At 37.7% G+C, this 19,338-nt stretch overlaps 1 protein-coding gene across 7 annotated transcripts in view; it reads left to right on the forward strand.

Annotated features, from left to right (window-relative positions):
- Nucleotides 1–19,338, forward strand: part of VTI1A (vesicle transport through interaction with t-SNAREs 1A) — a 365,873-nt gene that overhangs the window by 213,790 nt on the left and 132,745 nt on the right. For 4 of the 7 annotated variants that reach the window (XM_065923341.1, XM_065923337.1, XM_065923335.1 and 1 more), the window contains 2 exons: nt 1,850–1,920; nt 2,990–3,051. In XM_065923341.1, the coding sequence (XP_065779413.1) occupies nt 1,850–1,920; nt 2,990–3,051 (133 nt within the window). Of the gene's footprint in view, nt 1–1,849; nt 1,921–2,989; nt 3,063–19,338 lie in introns of all 7 variants that reach the window. The other 3 variants (XM_065923340.1, XM_065923338.1, XM_065923342.1) reach the window with 1 other exon arrangement.

Below are 19,338 nucleotides of genomic sequence, written 5' to 3' on the forward strand. Positions count from 1 at the left end.
TTTAGCAAGTAAGAAATTAAAGAATTCTGTTTCTAACAAATGCTTGGTATTTGCCTGTTAAGACCAGAACATATGCACTCTTGCCAATATCTCATCTTTTGTTAGATGGGGTTAGTACTTGGATACTGACATATTTCCCAGGAGGCAAAGAGATTGAGGGAATTACTTGAACATCTCAAAAGACCGGAGTTCTTCACCTCTTGTTCCATTGATTCCTTCAGTAGCAGACTGTAGATCCATTCAGAAGAGTTTTTCCTCCAGTGAACCTGATAGAAACGTGGATCTATCACCTACATTCCAGTGTTGCCTTCTCCAGTGCCACACATGATATGCTTTGAGAGCAAGAATAAACCCCCAAACCTTTCATATACTCCTTTTTTCATTTTATCCCCACATTGCTTTATTCCTTCCATGAATTTTTGCTGGAAACATTATCCTGGTGATGAGACACAACAGTAATAAATTATTTCATATTTGTTTGACATTATATACCATAAATCCCCCCCACCTTTTTTTTTTTTTTTTTGCTACACAACACAGCATGCAGGATCTTGGCTCCCCCACCAGGGACCAAACTTGTGCTCTTTGCAATGGAAGTGCAGATTCTTTACCACTGGATTGCTAGGGAAGTCCCAATACCATCCTCTTGAATGAGAGAATATTATATAAATAGTATTTTGCTGAACTAATTATAGTATTGATGGTGTTCATAGATACTAGAGATTTTTAAGTTAAAAGTGTATTAAAATTGCTATATTATGTTGATTAAAGAAATTCAATATAATAGTAATACCAAATCGTATGACAAAATTGAATATTGTAATTGTTTTGCAAAAAAGAAAATTGCAACTCTAGTTGTTTCCTACTTCTCCATTTTTGGTGTCATCTTCCACTTTTATGATGTCTCCACTAGGACCATATATCCAATTTTACCTTAAGGATATATTGTGTGGAGTCAGTAATAAAAAGCTATTATCAACCTTAGAGGACATATACTAGAAATGGAGTAACCTGTGAAGAATTTTCAGTTTTGTATAGGTGTCAAAATATAATTGAGGTTATTGTATTTAAGCTATTATTATTTGGATTTTCTATTATGAAAGGAATATGCAGTCCTTTTTTTGATGTGCCATGAAATATGAACTCTAATGTAACATTTGTCCTTTAACTCCTAAGTCATCACTATTAGCACAGGAGTTCATGAGTTGAAGGGCTTGATCTTGGTTACTGGTCACGTCCCAGCATCTACACCCAGCACGGAGTGTATTGAGTGCATTGATTCTCATGTACTATACAATTACATACATTTGTGTGGTACACTATAAATTTCAAAAGATTTTTGGTTATCTCATTTGACTCTTAACAACAATTTTCTGAAAAAAAACAAAAAGGACAGATTTTTTTTTTCCCGATGAATAAAATTTCAGTTCAAGTGGATTATGGAAGACCCAGTTTTTAGGAGGATGTTGGAGTCATAATAGTTCATTGTTTTTTGTTTGTTTTTACAGAAACTGCTCCCTGAGCTTTATTTTGTGTGTGTATTTAATTTTTATTGGAGTAGAGTTGCTTAACAATGTGTTAGATTCTACTATACAGCAAAGTGAATCAGATATATATATATATATATACACACACACACACATCCCTCCTCTTTTTTGGATTTCCTTCCCATTTAGGTCACCACAGAGCACTGAGTAGGGTTCCCTGAGCTGTACAGTAGGTTCTTGTCATTGGTTTTTTATTTAACTGATCCTGAGCATTCAATAAATTCTGTACCTGTTGTCCTTTTGGTACTTCTGAAGGTTTTTTCCAAAGTCACCTTTCCTCACTCAGATTTTCTTGTCCATAGAACAAATTGGCCAGGAGATGTTGGAAAACCTCAGTCACGACAGAGAAAAGATACAGAGAGCACGTGAAAGGGTAAGTAGAAATCGTATAATCTTTTCACAAATTCAGTAAAAGAAAAAAACATAAGCCAAATATATAAATAAAAGGTCTTGGGCAGACGCATAGGCTATAGCAATTACATTGATGTAAGATCCCCTGGAGAAGGGAATGGCAACCCACTGCAGTATTCTTGCCTGGAGAATTCCATGGACAGAGGAGTTTAACAGGCTTCAGTCCATGGAGTCGCAAGGAGTCGTATACGACTGAGCCACTTTCACTTTCAAGCATGTGTAAAAAATGGCTAGGGTGAAGGAGTGTGTAGAGCCTGGGTAGGGGGCGGGGAAGTGTGTGATGCAGAAAGATTAAGCTGACTGTATGCCTCCATACCGGAATTCCCCCGAGTAGATATTTTATTTAGTGCTGTAACTAAGAGGCTTCCCTGATGGGTCAGCTAGTAAAGAATCCTCCTGCAATGAAGAAGACACAGGAGACTCAGGTTTAGTTCCTAGGTCGGTAAGATCCCCTGGAGGAAGAAAATGGCAACCCGTTCCAGTATTCTTGCCTGAAAAATCCCGTGGGCAGAGGAGCGTGGCTAGGGCTACAGTCCAAAGAGTCACCAAGAGTTGGACACGACTGAGTGACTAAGCACACGTGCACATAGCTAAGAAGATCGTTGATGGAGATTTGGGAGTATGTCAGCAGGTCTTTCAGAGTGAAAGTAAACATATGAATCTCATTTCCCTCAGTTCATTTTGTTTCAGTTTTTATCTCTAGGACTGTGTGCATTCTTAAGGTGGAGATACTGATTTATGACCAGATATCTATTAAACTTTGTCAACCTGTGAGACATTTGCTTTTATATCCAGTTCAAGTATCCAGTTTAAAACTCCTGGGGTTATCTATTACATGTAATTTTCTAAATCTAAGAATTTTTTTGACTTTGGGTAGGCATCAAAAATGTATTTTAAAGTATTTAACCTTTGTTTATGAATCGAATTTTTCATCATGAAGGAAAACCATTGCTTGCTAGTGCACTTTAAAAATAATCTATTTGCCTGAAGTTTCATTTTATTATGTGTTAATGCTGCTTTTCTCCTCCTAGCTTCGGGAAACAGATGCTAACTTGGGGAAAAGCTCCAGGGTTCTGACAGGGATGTTGCGAAGGTAAGAGTCAGGTAGGGTCTTCCTTTCTCTCTCTCCCTTTTTTTACAGTATATTTTTCATCTCGTTGCAACCGGGCATTTTCCAGACATGCAAGCTTCTGCTCTTAGTAGAAGAGCAGTCAAGACCCTTTTGAAATGACAGAGCACTGGTATTAACTCTTGTTTGGACAGGGACACACACACTCTGAGTAACTTGGATTAGAAAGTTTGAGCTCGAGGGGTTACCTCAAGCTATGGAAAAAATTAGGGTTGGACATGAAGTATTTTTTCATAGCCTGAGGAAGACCCCGTGGCAGCAGCAGACTGATTTTATTTTCTATTTTGATAGCCTTCTTGCTGTCGATGGAATGCTGGCCTTTGGTTTCAGGAGCATACTTAGTATTAGCTTTGCCCTCTGTTGCCTTATTTAAATTTCTTTTTAAAGTGACTCTGGGGAAACATTGCTATTGTATGTATACTTAAAAATGATTTTTGAAGCCTGAAGAATATCAGAATAATCTGAATTTACTCATGTTCAAGCAAACAAATGTTTATGTTTTGTATGTGTAATTAGCCTTTGATTGATAGAAGATACTTGGGAGAATATGTGAAAATGAATGAATGAATGCGGGTAACAGTCTAGATTCTATATTTTTGGAAGGAAGTGAGAAATGTTTTCATTGTTCTGAAAATTGGAGTCACATTTGATTTAGGTGTATTCAGCATGAAATTATTACATTCAGAATCTACCAAATAAGAGTATTTTCTAGCATAATCTTCAGTTTGGAACTGTGGATAGAAATGTAAATGAGGAATGTTGAGAATCACCTTGGAATAGCTGACTTGGAATTTTAAAGAAAAGAATCTTGTTTATCATTGATGCTTTAGTGGCAGCTGTTTGAATATAAGTAAAGTTTTCTCTAATCACATGTCCATAGATAATGTGTTGTGTCCAAGCATACTGCTAAAAGTATGTTTGCTGAGTGAGAGATTAATTTCACAAGAATCAACCAAATATATGTCTGCTTAGTCTTCTATTGGCCAGTGTGGTCAATGTAATTTCTATCAGGCTGATCAGGAGCAAGGTTAAATTCCTGGGGCTCTTCTAACTCACTTTGACACAACTCCACACATCCCTCCTTTTCCTCCACCCACAGTCTCAGTTCACCATAAACCACCAAATTCTCTGATTAAAGGTGATATGTAAATGACCTAGAAAAATACAAAATCCACAGATAAGTGGTGATTGAAAGAAATGCTTCAATGCCTATAAACAATAAAAAAGGGAAAAAGGGGAAAAATTCTCTATTGCTTCCCTGGGAGGGCCCCTGCGATGTGAGCTGTAACGAATATTCTGCATATGTCTCCATTTTGTCAAATCTCATTAAAGAGTCCTCCCACTTTATGTCAATTGAGCTGTCCAGAAATCATTCATCATTTTTAGTGTAAAAAAAAAATCATGTGGTTATTTAAATAATATCATATTAATGTTAAAGTTCAGCTGTCATTTAATGGTATGGCTTAATCAGACGTAGCATTTAGGAAAAATAGTTTATCCAGGCTCTACATAGCTTTCAGGTTGGCAGATTCAAATCAGGATTTATGGGCTTCTAAACCAATGTATTTCTATCCACGTTTCTGCTTGATGTACCTCACCCTTTTGTGCAGGACACTGCAGACAGTTATTTCAACAAATAAAGCATCTCCTCATATTGTGTTTGAATAAATTTGCAAGTCATTTAGAGAGGGGGAAGCACAAACAACTTCTGTAACCTTTGACTGGGCTTTCTTTAGAAAAATCATACTAACAGGGTTACTTCATAAGCCCACAGAAAAAAATTACTCTGCTGAAATCTACTTGGGGTTCTCTTAATACACAAACTCAGTCAATCACTGACTCATCTCCTTTTGCACTCTGTCTAGAGTGTGAACGGAAATAAAAATCCCCAGATGGACATCACCTTGTTATGTCTGAGCCAAGGAAACTCTAAAGTCCACCTGTGCACATTGGTGACTGTTTCTCACTAAGCACAGCTGGGATCCTGGTATCAGCCAAGGCATCCAGATACTTTTAATCAATGCTGTAACCTAACTGGAACTTCCCAATTGGCTCAATAGTAAAGGACCTGCCTGCCAGTGCAGGAGACGTAGGAGACGTGGGTTCGAACCATGGGTCAGGAAGATCCCCTGGAGTAGGAAATGGCAACCAGCACCAGTATTCTTGCCTGGAAAATTCCATGGACAGAGGAGCTTGGTGGGCAACAGTCCACGGAGTTGCAAAGAGTTAGACACGACTGAGTGAGCATGCACACATAAACTGAGTCCTCAGGAACTAAATGCAGATGCTAGTTTGGGTTTAGTTTCTAATTACTATCCCACTTGATATACGATTTATGTATTTTGGACTTGGGAAAGGGCCAAAATATTTACCATCTTCTTCCGTTCATTGTTTTTTATTATTTCCATGGAAAAGCAGTCTCTAGAGAAGTGGAACGAGAGTGTATGTTTCTAATAGGAAGTCCTTCCTTTCTGATTTTGCTCTTCTGTTGTATCCCTCCTATTCACATGGCATTCATTCCCAGCCGTGGTGAGGTCTTATTTCAGAAAGAGAAGTCACAGTCTCTTACCAAAACTACACAGCTACATCGTCTGTCAACAGTTGCTTCTGATTTAAGAAAAGTTGTAATATCAAACAATGTGCTCATTCACCTAATGTGTAAATATATACCAGAGATGAATGTCCTTGGCCAGGGCAGTTGTTTACCTGCTTATAACATTCTGCAATATACCAGACCACTGACTCAATGGCCATAAGTCTGAGCAAACTCTGGGTGATCCTGAAGGGACAGGGAGGCCTGGAGTGCTGCAGTCCATGGGGTTGTGAAGAGTCAGACAGACTGAGCAACTGAACAACAAAAATACCAAACCAAGGAGTTTTTTTATCTGAAAGAAAGATTGCTAATTGTTTTTAATTTTTTTTAAGTTTGTTTTTTGTCAGATGAACAGAAATGGCATATCATGGTTCCTCATTTGAGTCACTTTGCTAATATTGATTAGTCTATTGTGAGGACAGGTGAAACCAATGTTTAATCAATGCCAAAGTTTGTATATAATGCAAATTTGTAAAAATGCCAATTTGTATATAAATCCACCTGATTTTCTGTAAGAGTGACCAAAGGTAGATAGGGAAATAAAAATGAGTAAGTGGCAGTGACTACCATTTAATCTTTTATTAACTTAAAATGAGGTTTTTTTTAAAAAATACATCTCCTCCCTCTCTCCTACCCTCCCTTCCTTCCCTCTTCCTTTCTTTTTTTCTCTTTATTTACCTCTCTAAATATTTCATGCCTAAATACAAGGACTTGGGTCTTCTCAAATGAAACCAATTTGATCCTTGCCTTCAGAATACTTCAGTCAAGTAGAGAATATGTGCATATAAAGAGGTGTAAGAATTCATAAAATTGACTGATTCTCAAGGAAGCTATGGGAGATTCTGTAACTTAATTAATTCTTACTGGTTATTAAAGAGAGTGCGAGGAAAACAAATAACCAATGGAAAAATATGTTTTAAATAGCTATACAACCAGTAAGTTTGAAAAAAATAAACAGAAGATGACTCATGGGATCATAACATAAATTTCGAAAGTATATAGAAAACATTGAGATATATCTAGTGGAAAAGCAACTGATTCAACCTAAATAAATATTCTTCATGTAACTATGCTATATCACCAAAAGAAAGAAAACAAAGGGGAAAAAATGATCCACTCAAAATTGTATTAGTAAAACTTGATATCAGCATGCAGATATAAGTGATTTCCTGGAAAGTAATTTTTCTTCTGTCTTGACATAAGATGAAGAGCTACCTGGGGACAAACTGTTCATTTCCTGACTCTGTAGACAGAGCTTTAAATAACATGGTGTTCAGATAATAATGAAAATGGCCATGAAACAAATGACCATTCATGTGGTGATGGGGGTCAAAAAAAAGTGAATTTTTCATTGACTGCCACAAAATTAGACTATCATAATTGGCTGTCTTAAAGTGCTTCAAGGAACCCTGAGACACTTAAATGTTGTTCTCCTTATATTTGCATAAGTGTGTGTGTTTGTGTATATTTTTTTTCCTATATATTTGACTGGATGGTCTTATTAGATCAAATAGTACCAGCAATCAGTGAAAATGAAAATAGACATTTTCAAGATTTTCAGCCAGAAAACAAAAGCACATCATGATTCTATTTCTTTTTGCCTCTGAATAGTGAATAATTTATCAGTAATTGTATGTTTATTTCTAAAAGTATTTACAGGATTCATTAGAAATGTAAGAGTTATAATTTGAGATCTTTGTTGACATGAGTTAGGAAGATATGTTTTAAGTTTATATTGGCACATTGACTGCATATACATGGGGTCACAAAGAGTCGAACACAACTCAGCCATTAAGCACATATGCTGACAAAAGGCTTATAAAAGGAAATGACATACCTAGTATTTTGTAAAACACCTTTTTATGTATGATATCTTAATATCAAATAATTTTCTCTCTTTTGCACACTACCAATCTTTGCCACTAATATTTACACACACATATATACATCAGAATGTTTCCTTGAAAATGTGAATTCTGTTTATCCTTACATCATGTATGTAGTAACTTTCTTGAGTATGTGGGTATTGAGAGGTATCTTATAACTAGTCTATTTAAACAAAGTAGATAGGATTAAATGCAGTTGAGATAGCTATCATTATACATTTTTAATTGCAATATAATTGATTTATTTTATTAGTTAAAGGTGTACTGTATAGTGATTCAGTATTTTTATACATTACAAAATGATTTCCACAAATTTAGTTACCATCTGTTACCAAACAAAATTATTATATTATTGACTGTATTCTCCATGCTGTATATTACACTTATGTGACTTAATTGATTTTATAACTGGAATAACTTAATCCCCTTACTATTTCCTATATGTATTTTTGTTAGAACTACTTCTAAGCCCATCTGGGAAATAATTGTCACCTGTCATTGTTATCACATTTTACATTTAGACATGGTTTTGTTGCTTTGGTAGAATGACAGGTAAAAACATCTGGAAAACTTAAATGTACTCTCAGAATGATTCCTAAGGGTAAATATATCAGAAACACCAATGCAATTTCTATAAGCAATAGAAATATAGTTTTTTATCAAAAAAATTTATTCCTAAAGAAATATGCTATGACTAAATGTTTTTAATCTTCTTTAAAAATTCATACCCACACCCCATTTTGCCCAGGAAACATTTTTTTATATTTTAATTATTCTTATTGTAATGTCTGATAATTCAGCAGTTAAGAGTTTTTAAGTCTTGTGAGAAAAAAATGTCCTTGAGAATTTACTTGCAATTTTTATACACTGAAAAATGCCTTACATTTATATTTTTCACTTTTTCTGGTTTTTGCTTTTCTCTCTTTATGTCATTTCATTTCTTTCTTGGCCTATTTTTACTAGTGATGAACATGGACCCTGACCTGAAATTAGTATAGCAAAATCTTAACCTCTGAGCTATTCTTCAGCTTTTAATCAAGTGCTTATTCTTTCAGAACAAAATGATTCAGATTGCAGCAGATTCTTTAGACTTAACAGATTTAAGTTCCATGCTTAGAATAATGCTACAAAGAGAAAAAAAAAATTTTTTTAATCTTAGTCACTTTTTGTGTGAGTAAATTTATTACAATACACTTGACTCATTGCTGTCATCCTCTGACCCCTTCAACGCTGACATGGGTGATGTTTTTACCAAACTAAAGAACAGTTTTGGATTTCTTTATATATATATATATATATATATATATATATATATATATATATATATATATTTCTCTTTAGTAATATTCTTGTAGCTTTAAACATAGAATTTTGGTCCTGTGTTAGACATTTGAAAACAGCATCTATCAATGGTAACTGTACCAGCTTGCTTTAGGTGTATGTCTGACCCTAACTATACTTAACACAAATCAGATTTAATCCTTAAAAACCCTGTAAAGGAAGCATCATATCTCCATTTTACAGATGAAAATAACAATGCTTAGTGAAGTAGACTCTCCATAGTCACATACAGAATGAGAATGTGAACCTAGCTCTCTCTTTTGAATGCACTACACAAAAGGTTCTTAGAGCCGGTTTTCACTAACTAGTGGCGAAAGTGAAAAGTGAAAGTGAAGTCGCTCAGTTGTGTCTGACTCTTTGCGACCCCTTAGACTGTAGCCTACCAGGCTCCTCCGTTCATGGAATTTTCCGGGCAAGAATACTGGAGTGGGTTGCCATTTCCTTCTCTAGGAGATCTTCCTGACCCAGGGATTGAACCCTGGTCTCCCACATTGCAGGCAGACACTTTACCGTCTGAGCAACCAGGGAAGTGAAATGAAGACTTAAAACAAACTGGTTTTCATTATGCAGATGGTTACTCTTATCTGCTCTCTGTGTCATGATTCCATTTCTCCTGTAAAATAAGTGTGGTAGTAAACAATTTCCTTAAAATGGTTGATTGTTACAACAAACGGAAAAGGAAATCCTTGGCAATCATGTGTCAGTTTTCCCACCTTCCCCTCTCACTCCACACTTTACTGGTCTGGAAAACTTAGAATTTTAAGAGCCTGTATCCTATACCACACTGCATCTTTTAATAACAAAAACCACTACTACTTATGCACTCACTGATAGCTTGTAGGTAACAGTCACTGTTGTCGGTTCTTGCTATACGTTATCTTGTTTCATCTTTATGACAACTCTGTAAGGCATTACTCCTATTTTAAGAAATAAGGAACTTTTGTTCAATATTGTCCGGCTCTATAGAAGCGGTCTGCCTCCAGAGCCTGTTTTTCCTACTGTGCTGGACTGTTAACCCTTCTATGGAGAATTAGTAGCCTCATAGAGTCAGACAACCATTCTGGGTGGTTCTTGACAACAATCAACAAACCCTTACTGCATCCCACTCTTTCATACAGACTGGAGGTACTGAGTCTGGGCTGTGTAGACACAGAATCTGCTGTGTACCAGTGAAGTCCTTAGTGAGCTTATTTTTATAGAGTCCTTTAGAATTGCTTTATTTTTAAGCCTAGACTATGTGACATTCATCAGAACCAACAAAAGTGTGTGGAGGTGAGCCTAGCATCTTCCTTACCTTTGATATTAGTAAATTTTATTTTTATGAATGATTTTGTATCACCTGGAGCCTTCTCCTCATTGGAGAAAACAATTACAGTTTTGTTTGATTATTCACAATGACCTTTCTGTGTATTTATCAAGATGCATAGGGTTTCGTGAATAAGAGGTAGGCTCTGGGGTAACAATGTCTCTGCTACGTTCTAGCTATTAACTTTGGGCAAAAATCTCACTCTCTGTACCTAAGTTTTCCTGTATGTAAAATGGCGATGATCAATAGTCCATACATACCAAGTACACACAACAGTGTTTGGTAGGTAATAAAGTTTAAATGTTGAAATGCTGACTATGATCATCATTGTTGCTTTAAAAAAAAAAAAAAAAAAAAACCCAGGGAGCAAAGACTAAAATCAAAATGTCAATTAATAATTTCTTGAGGTTGATGAATTTTAAATGAATGTTTTTAAATTTTCATTTTTTGTTTTCACTCCCAGATTTCCCTAATAATTTTTAGAAAATTAAAAATGAGTGATAAAAATGAAGTCTCCTACTTTCCTTATGTCCGTGTTCTGGTACCACCACCCTCCCTTTCTGCTCGATAATGCTGCTTGAACTGCCCACGGTAATCAAGGCCTGCCCAGAGCAGAGAGACCCCCACGTGTGAGCTTAGTTGCTCCGCCGGGTGGGTTGCCGTTTCCTTCTCCGGGGGATCTTCCTGACACAGGGATGGAACCCACGTCCCCTGTGTCTCTTGCGTCACAGGCAGATTCTCTACCTATTGAGGCCTTGGGGAAGCCCATCCAAGCTCGGTCCTTCTCTCACTGGGCGGTTTAGGGAGGGCAGCCTCCAGGTCAGTCTCCGACTCTTCATCCCCTTGTATACCGTTCTAGATATTACTGGCCAGTTCGTCTTCCAAAGTGCACACCTAGTACTGTTTTCTTTCCTGCTTAGAAACCTCCCGAGGTTCCCCATTGCCCGCTGACACATGTCCTCCTCCGTCTCACCCCCAGGGTCCTCCAGTGAATGTTCTAGTCTTATTTGCTGCTACTCCCTCTGGATACACCTTCTGTCCCTACTAAAATGAACTATTTCCCATCTCCATAGCCCACCTTAGATTTTCATTAGATTTCGTTTCATGCTTCCACCTGGCATATTCTCCCTTTGTCACCTGTATTAGTCAGGGATCTGAATGCAAGTGAGAGAAGGCCACATTGAACTGCCTATAAACAAAAGAGGGACATAATTTTGGGGGGGCTCCACAATCACTGCTTATGGTCCCTGCAGCCATGAAATTAAAAGATGCTTGCTCCTTGAAAGAAAAACTATGACCAACCTAGACAGCATATTAAAAAGCAGAGGCATTACTTTGCCAACCAAGGTCCCTCTAGTCAAAGCTATGGTTTTTCCAGTAGTCATGTATGGATGTGAGAGTTGGACCATAAAGAAAGCTTTTATTTTGATGCTTTTGAACTTTAGTGTTGGAGAAGACTCTTGAGAGTCTCTTGGACTGCAAGGAGATCAAACCAGTCAATCCTGAAGGAAATCAGTCCTGAATATTCATTAGAAGGACTGATGCTGAAGCTAAAACTCCAATACTTTGGCCACCTGATGCGAAGAACTGACTCAATGAAAAAGACCCTGATGATGGGAAAGATTGAAGGCAGGAGGAGAACGGGATGACAGATGATAAATGGTTGGATGGCATCACTGATTTGATGGACATGAGTTTGAGTAGGCTCCGGGAGTTGGTAATGACAGGGAAGCCTGGCGTGCTACAGTTGATGGGGTCACAGAGAGTCAGACACAACTGAGCAACTGAACTGAACTGAACTGAATTGTCACATGTAACTAAATAGTTCAAGGGCAGAAGTGACTACAAACACAGTGGAATCTAAGGGTTCAAGCAATCAAAAGGTCATTACAATCAGGTGTTGCTCTTTCCATCTCCCCTCTCAGCTCCCTTGTGTGTGGTTCCATCCTTCATCAGGGTGCCTCCTTGTGGAGACAAGGCTTTTGCCACCTCTTTCAGTGACACCTGTTGAATCTAGCTATTTTTGTTTCCCCTAAAAGTCATAGCATTGAGTCTTACTGGTTCTGGGTGGCTCTGGTTGTGTAAAATCTCATTAATCTATGATCTGATATTTTAGGCCTGGAACCTCATGGAGGGGATGGGCACACAAACTGACGGGAGTTCCCTTAGAAAAATTCGGGGCTTTTACTAAAAAGGATAATAGATACTAGGTGGGCAGAAACAACAGATGTGTTCTTCAGAATGTTGCAGGTGAACTTTTGTCTATACTGTGGATCTCAGGTGAAACGCCATTATCTTCATCAAGCCCTGATCATTCTCCCAGCCAGAAATGATCCCTGCTCTGACTCTTCAGGGTAGTTTGTCCTTCTCTCATGGGGTCACAAAATCAGACACGACTTAGCAACTGAAAAACATGGCACTAACATCTTCTACTTTGCTTTGTGTGAAAGTGAAGTCACTCAGTCGTGCCCAACTCCTTGGGACCCCATGGACTGTAGCCTTCCAGGCACCTCTGTCCATAGGATTTTTCAGGCAAGGGTACTGGAGTAGGTTACCGTTTTCTTCTCCAGGGGATCTTCCCGACCCAGGGATTGAACCCAGGTCTCCTGCACTGTAGGCAGACGCTTTACCGTCTGAGCCACTGGGGAAGTCTTTGTATATATTGTAGTTATTAAGGGCCATGTTGTCATCTTCTTGTAGATCTTTTTTATCCTCCCTCATCCCTAAGGGATTTTACATATTTCCCCATGCTATTGTGCAGCCAGCTGAATAGCAGAGGGTATCCAAGTGAAAAAAGAAAACAAAGCCAGGAATCATTTAGTACCCCCAAAGTATGGACTTTCAACAAATGCCTGTATAGATACCGGACAGGCAGAAAATGTCCTACCTGAAAGCAAAGTAGGAGACACAATCAGAGGATCTACAGTTTTGGATAAAATGAGAATAGCCTTTCAGTTCAGTTCAGTCCCTCAGTCGTGTCCAACTCTTTGCAACCCCATGAATCGCAGCACGCCAGGCCTCCCTGTCTATCACCAACTCCCGGAGCTTACTCAAATTCATGTCGATCGAGTCGGTGATGCCATCCAGCCATCTCATCCTCTGTCATCCCCTTCTCCTCATGCCCCCAATCCCTCCCAGCATCAGGGTCTTTTCCAATGAGTCAACTCTTCGCATGAGGTGGCCAAAGTATTGGAGTTTCAGTTTCAGCATCAGTCCATCCAGTGAACACCCAGGACTGATCTCCTTCAGGATGGACTGGTTTGATCTCCTTGCAGTCCAAGGGACTCTCAAGAATCTTCTCCAACACCACACTTCAAAAGCATCAATTCTTCAGTGCTCAGCTTTCTTCACAGTCCAACTCTCACATCCATACATGACCACTGGAAAAACCATAGCCTTGACCAGACGGACCTTTGTTGCCAAAAGTAATGTTTTTAATTTGCTATCTAGGTTGTTTTTTAATATGCTATCTAGGTTGGTTTTTTAATATGCTATCTAGGTTGGTCATAACTGTCCTTCCAAGGAGTAAGTGTCTTAATTTCATGACTGCAGTCACCATCCACAGTGATTTTGGAGCCCAAAAAAATAAAAGTCTGACACTGTTTCCACTGTCTCTCCATCTATTTCCCATGAGAATAGCCTTTAGTTGAGGTCAACCATAGCTTTTCAGGCTGCTGAGACAGGCCCGGATAGACTAGTTTACAGGGGGAGGTGGGGGGGGGGGGCGGGCATAGCAGGGTGAGGATGACAGTTCTTGTGTCAGATCCCTACTCGGAGGAGAATGAGGAGTTTCTATATGACCAGTTGTCTTCAGGGGTCTCGGTCTAGACCGTAAGCTGCTGGTGGTCAGGAGCCCCATTGCATTTACATGGGGCCATGCTCCCTCGGCCTGGGCCTGGGCCTGGTCAATGAATAGTCTTTGGAAGAATGGTCAAGAATAGTTTCAAAGTTGATGTCTAGGTTCTTGGATGTCATTTAGTTGAAACCCCACAGGTTTTTATCCGTTGCACTTTGGCTACCATGTAAACATGTTCTTTCAAAGATAAAATAAGTAACTTCACAGTAACAGAATATTTTTGTCCATTATTTAATCACAGTGGAAAAGCATCTTATATTGATATTTTCCTTGGATGTGAGTCACAATTTGACCTAATTCACGAATTACCTTTCTTTTGTGATTTTTTCCTTTTATCCCCAGGAAGCATGCCATTCTTTAATGCAATGTAGAATATGAAGAGTGCATGTCACCTTCACCGTCAACGCTTTCTTTGAATGCAGCCTTGAGCTGTTAACTGGAAGCAGGGAGCCCTGGGCCTTCCTTGTAAACAAGTAATGGAGCCCTCAGCTCACCCTGCCGTCCCCACCTTGTAAATAGCTACTTATTAACATATACCATCACCAAACAACATTTTTCCAATTCCAGACCCCCACAACATTACACCACTGTCTGCTCCATTGTAAGCTGAGGGAGGCCTTTGGCCATCTGTTTCATTAGACGCCAGAGGCAGTGAGCAATATCTGAACTTTGCTGAAGCGAGTGCCCGGGCTTCCCGCTTCACACATCTCCCCCTTCCTGCTCTGCCACTGCTGCCACCGCCGCCACCACCATATTTTTTTGTTTGAACGCTCACATTGTAAATTAGTGTATTCACACATCAATTTTAAAAGGCTCGCTGTGTTATAAGATGGGACAAAGCGAGCTCAGTAACAGCCCATGCACAGTGCAGGTGGTCGAGCTAGCTGCTCCCCAGATCAAAAGTCAAATAACTGTGAATCTTCTTTTGAAAGTCCAGTTAGGGAGACAAGGCAAGGCTTATCTGCACAAACAAGAACGAGTTATAGATATACATCGCAAATGCAAGAGGACAAAAAGGGGTTTCAGAATCTTGTAGGAGAAGAAAATCTTCTAATGCTGACAATTCTGAGGGCATCTTTAAAATACGTAGCTCCTTTTTTTTCTTTCTTTTTCCTTTTTTTTTTTTTGTAAAATTAGTCTTTTATTGTGTGGTGATTGGTAATTATTATTTATGCTTTGGTACTGTTCCTAAAGTAGCTAAGATTTTTTTTTTAAGCCACCTTGGGGGCAGGAAATAGCTCCTTTTCATGGTTGTATTTTATTTTTCAGCAGCATTTAAGGACAGACTCCTATTTATACCACACAAGCAGTTTTGTCTGTTGTAAACAAAGTAAGTGGCTGGGAATTGTGCTTTCCCAGAAATGTTTTCCAAGGAAGCCATAATAAGAAACAACTGTGTACGTCTTGAGATTTTTTGTCATCTAGGTGTTAAGAAAGAATTCTTTGCATTCATGGGAAAAAAAAGAAAAAGAAAGAAAGAAAGCACTGTTTATAAAGAAAGATATTCAATATCCAAAAGTGTAATTAAAGTATTTCTTAAACTACAAAAGTTGGTCACCTTGCTTGTATTAATTGAGGTAGTTTTCTTTTTCTTCTTTTAAATTATTTCCAGCATTTTTTGACAAGATAGTAGCTGAAATGACAGGAGACATTTTCTTTTTTTAACCTCAGTAGCCTACTTAGAAAGTTAGCGGCTTCTTTTGTAAAATTGTGTGAAGGACTTTGGAACTAAAGTATGACTATCAATCAATGGGGAAAATGCAAAAATGGTAAATTTTACGAAAAAAATTTAAAAGAGGGTTAAAGAGACTCAGAATTATGAAAGAGCAGCATAGTTTCTTATAGTTTACATAGCCACTCCTTTGTCCATCTTCTGATATCTTAATGATTTTATGATTAAAAAAAAAAACCCTCTCAGCTTTTTAATTCTCAAATCAGTTAAAAGTGTCTGAATCAGGAGAGTCCCCAAGTGTTTTCAGAAAAACCCTGCTCTTTATCTCAGGGCGTATAGCAGTGGTCCCTATCCTAGGGAGGGTTTCACAGAGTCTCTGAACCACTGGAACTTTCTGAAAATTTTTGTGTATGTGTGTGTATGCATCATGCTGAGAATTTTCCATAAAATTTTCTAAAGAGTCCCCAGCCAACTCCAAAAAAGTTGAGAAATGAGGCATTGTTACAGAACTATGTACAAATGTCTTAGCTAAATGCCATTACAGGCTTTGATATTCTGGCTTATTTGAAATGTATTGGTCTACAAGAAACACTTATTTTGAATTTCCCACAAAGTTTAACAAGAAACTTTTCAGGGGTCCTTCCTTTGGGAAATCAGACCATTTATCAAAATTAAGTCCTTAAGGACAATCATAACAATTAAAATCTCTATAAGGCCTTATAGTTTGTAAGTCACATTCACGTACTTATCATTTAATGCAAATTTCAGAGGAAGTCTGTGATTTGGCATCATCATTATTATCCTTATGTCGTAAATAATTGAGCCCTACAAAAGTTGAGTCTTGCCTAAAGTCATTCTGTCAAAATGGGGCAGAGTTGGACCAATACCCTGGTATTAGCCTCAGAAACCATGTTCTTAGCAACAACAGCTTAGCAGCATCTTCTTCAACAGCAAATGTGTACACCATGTTTACTGTGTCAAAGGGAATCTGGTAGTCATCAGAGATTCAACAAACTCAGAACTCTACTCCTGGGTACCTTAAAGTTTTTAAGAAACAACAGTGCATAGTCACTTGTGCTTCATGGTCAGTGAGAGATAAAGGCTGTAGGCTGCAACAAGAAGAAGAAATCCTGGTGCCCACGGTCAGTTAAGATTTTATAGGCGAGATGGCAGCCTAAAAGTTGCTGCCTAATTCTTAACCCACCCATGAGGTACGCTGCTTCCCTTTTTATGGCAGCCTCAAAGTAATAACTTCCAGCGGCAGATATTGAATCCAGGGTAGGAAGGATGGTGTTAGAGAGATCTTATTTGTCCACAATTGTGTTGAGGGTATATAGGAAGTTAACAACTTGTAACTGCATCTGCTTATAAAATAAATATGACCCAAATCCTTCTTGAGAATTTGTTTTAATTGCAGTAGAGTTTAAGATTTTCTTCAAGTAAATAAGAAAGGCTTGAAGGCACCTCAATAGAAAAAATAGTTTCATAATTGCAAGCAATTATGAAAAATCTTTTCACACATTTTATTTACCCCAATTTTAGAAAGATACTAGGAACTTTCATACCCTTGACTAAAATAATGTGTTTAGAAAATTCTATGGTCTTTGGAATTATACTACATATTGACTATAGCTTCTATACTTGAGATTCATGAATAGATGTGAAGAACGTTGGTAGAGTACATGGTTTATTTTATTGTGATCCATTAATTAGTTGATAAGTATATCACTTTAAAACATTGAATTTTTTTTCATATATTCCAGTGAAATCTTTCTCATCAAATGGGTTTATAGAAATCTAGTTAGTAGCAAACTTGCCCAGCCAATGAAGAAAAGCATTCATTTTCTGTTCTGTATATGTGATCTGAAGCCATAGTCTTTAGCTCTTTTAATCTGTCTGTTCAAGGCCAAGCTATTTATATGGATAATTTTTAAAGCTTCTGTATAAAGAAAACAAGAACATTTTATTTATTCACTGGGGTTTTTATGTGCCTTGAAATTGCATAGATAAAGTATTTTCTGGCTCATGGATCTGGAGGAGATAAAAGGTCTCTTATTTTATAAGACTTTATGTAAGCTTTTCAAATGTACAGTTTTCTCATGGCTGGAATTTTTTAAATGAAACATTATTTCACCATTATAATTGGAGTTTAATGTGGACATCTTTTTCCTTCCCTGAATTGCATGTTAAATTATGTGTTTAAGATCGGTTTTATTGCATTTTTACCTTCTGGATTTTCAGTAGCTCTCATGTTGAAAAAATGAATTTACCAATCCTCATTTTTAGTAATGGCCAACTATTTAACATGCCACTGAGTGGAAAACCCAAAAATCAGATTTAAGAGGCAAAGTGAAAGGTATAACTTGCTTTTGCAGCGTATTGGTCAGGAGGATAAAAAATTATTTACCTCTGCCCTCCTTAAAAATTTTTTCTGAGACTGATAAACTGAAAAGGAAAAGGAGCTATTTTTGAACTCCGGAGTAGCTGGATTCAGACCAGATTCTGGGTGAACATTAGATGCTGTTAGCTCTGCCATGTCAGGGCCAAGCAACAGCTTTCCCTGGCTGGAGCGTTCCCAAGCTATCACGGCCATCAGACAGGTGGGGAATAAATATTGTAGAATGGTGGGACATTTGAAGAGCAAGCTCCCGATCCCCAGGACTCAATTTGGACAAGCTTCAGTTGGAGCAAACAGGTGTTCCTGGGAGGAACTGTCCTCAGGTGGCTGAGGGGGTGCCATTCTTTCACACACATGAAAAGTTCCCTTTCCCTCTGCCCGCAGGAAAATTAGAATTAACTACAGCTTTTTCTTTTGAAATGGAAAAAGAGAAATAAAAATATGGCACCAGGTTTTGGCTCTGACTGGATTTCCATGGAGCAAGTAATCTATGATGAATGATGAGAATTCTAGAAGCAAAGCATCCTTGCAGTTTTCAACATTGGAGATGCTGTAAAAACTGAATGAATGCAAAGAATCTTTTTACTCATGGCTGTACCTATCTCTAAGATGGAATAGTCTTTCCTTCTGTTATTCCTTTGTTCATTCACCAATTATTTCATGAGCTTTTGCAATTTTCTCAATACTAAGCTAAATGCTAGGCATAGCGTATAAGACAAAAACAAAAGGCCCTATCCTCCAGGGACTTAGCCTAAATGGTGGTAGTAGGAATTGGTTTGAACATGAAAGTGAACCTGATAGTCTTTGGGAAACTGTGGACTGAAAGTAGGTACTGGCATCAGAAGGATTTCTTTTTCTGTAGTGCCATCACACTGAGGATATGACTAACGTTTTATTTGAGGGGTCTTTCTAAGTCAGTTTTTTACTGTGAAACATAAGATATATTAAAATTTTTTTTTAAAGAAAAAAATTGTTTTAATCCTTCTTCCTTAAAACAAGCTACTCTGTTGATATAAGTATTTCCCTTTATTCTTTCAGTCATGATCCATGTATGATGTTAGATTGCTCCTCTGACTTAATATTGTATCATAAATGTGTTGCTTAAATACCACATCTTCATAATTATACTTTTCCTAATTAAAAACTTTTTCTACTGAAAGATTTAAAAAACCTTTAATTTTGTAAAAAAAAAATAATAA

This window comes from Muntiacus reevesi, chromosome 2 (assembly GCF_963930625.1).
Source record: "Muntiacus reevesi chromosome 2, mMunRee1.1, whole genome shotgun sequence".
NCBI classification, from domain to species: Eukaryota; Metazoa; Chordata; class Mammalia; order Artiodactyla; family Cervidae; genus Muntiacus; species Muntiacus reevesi.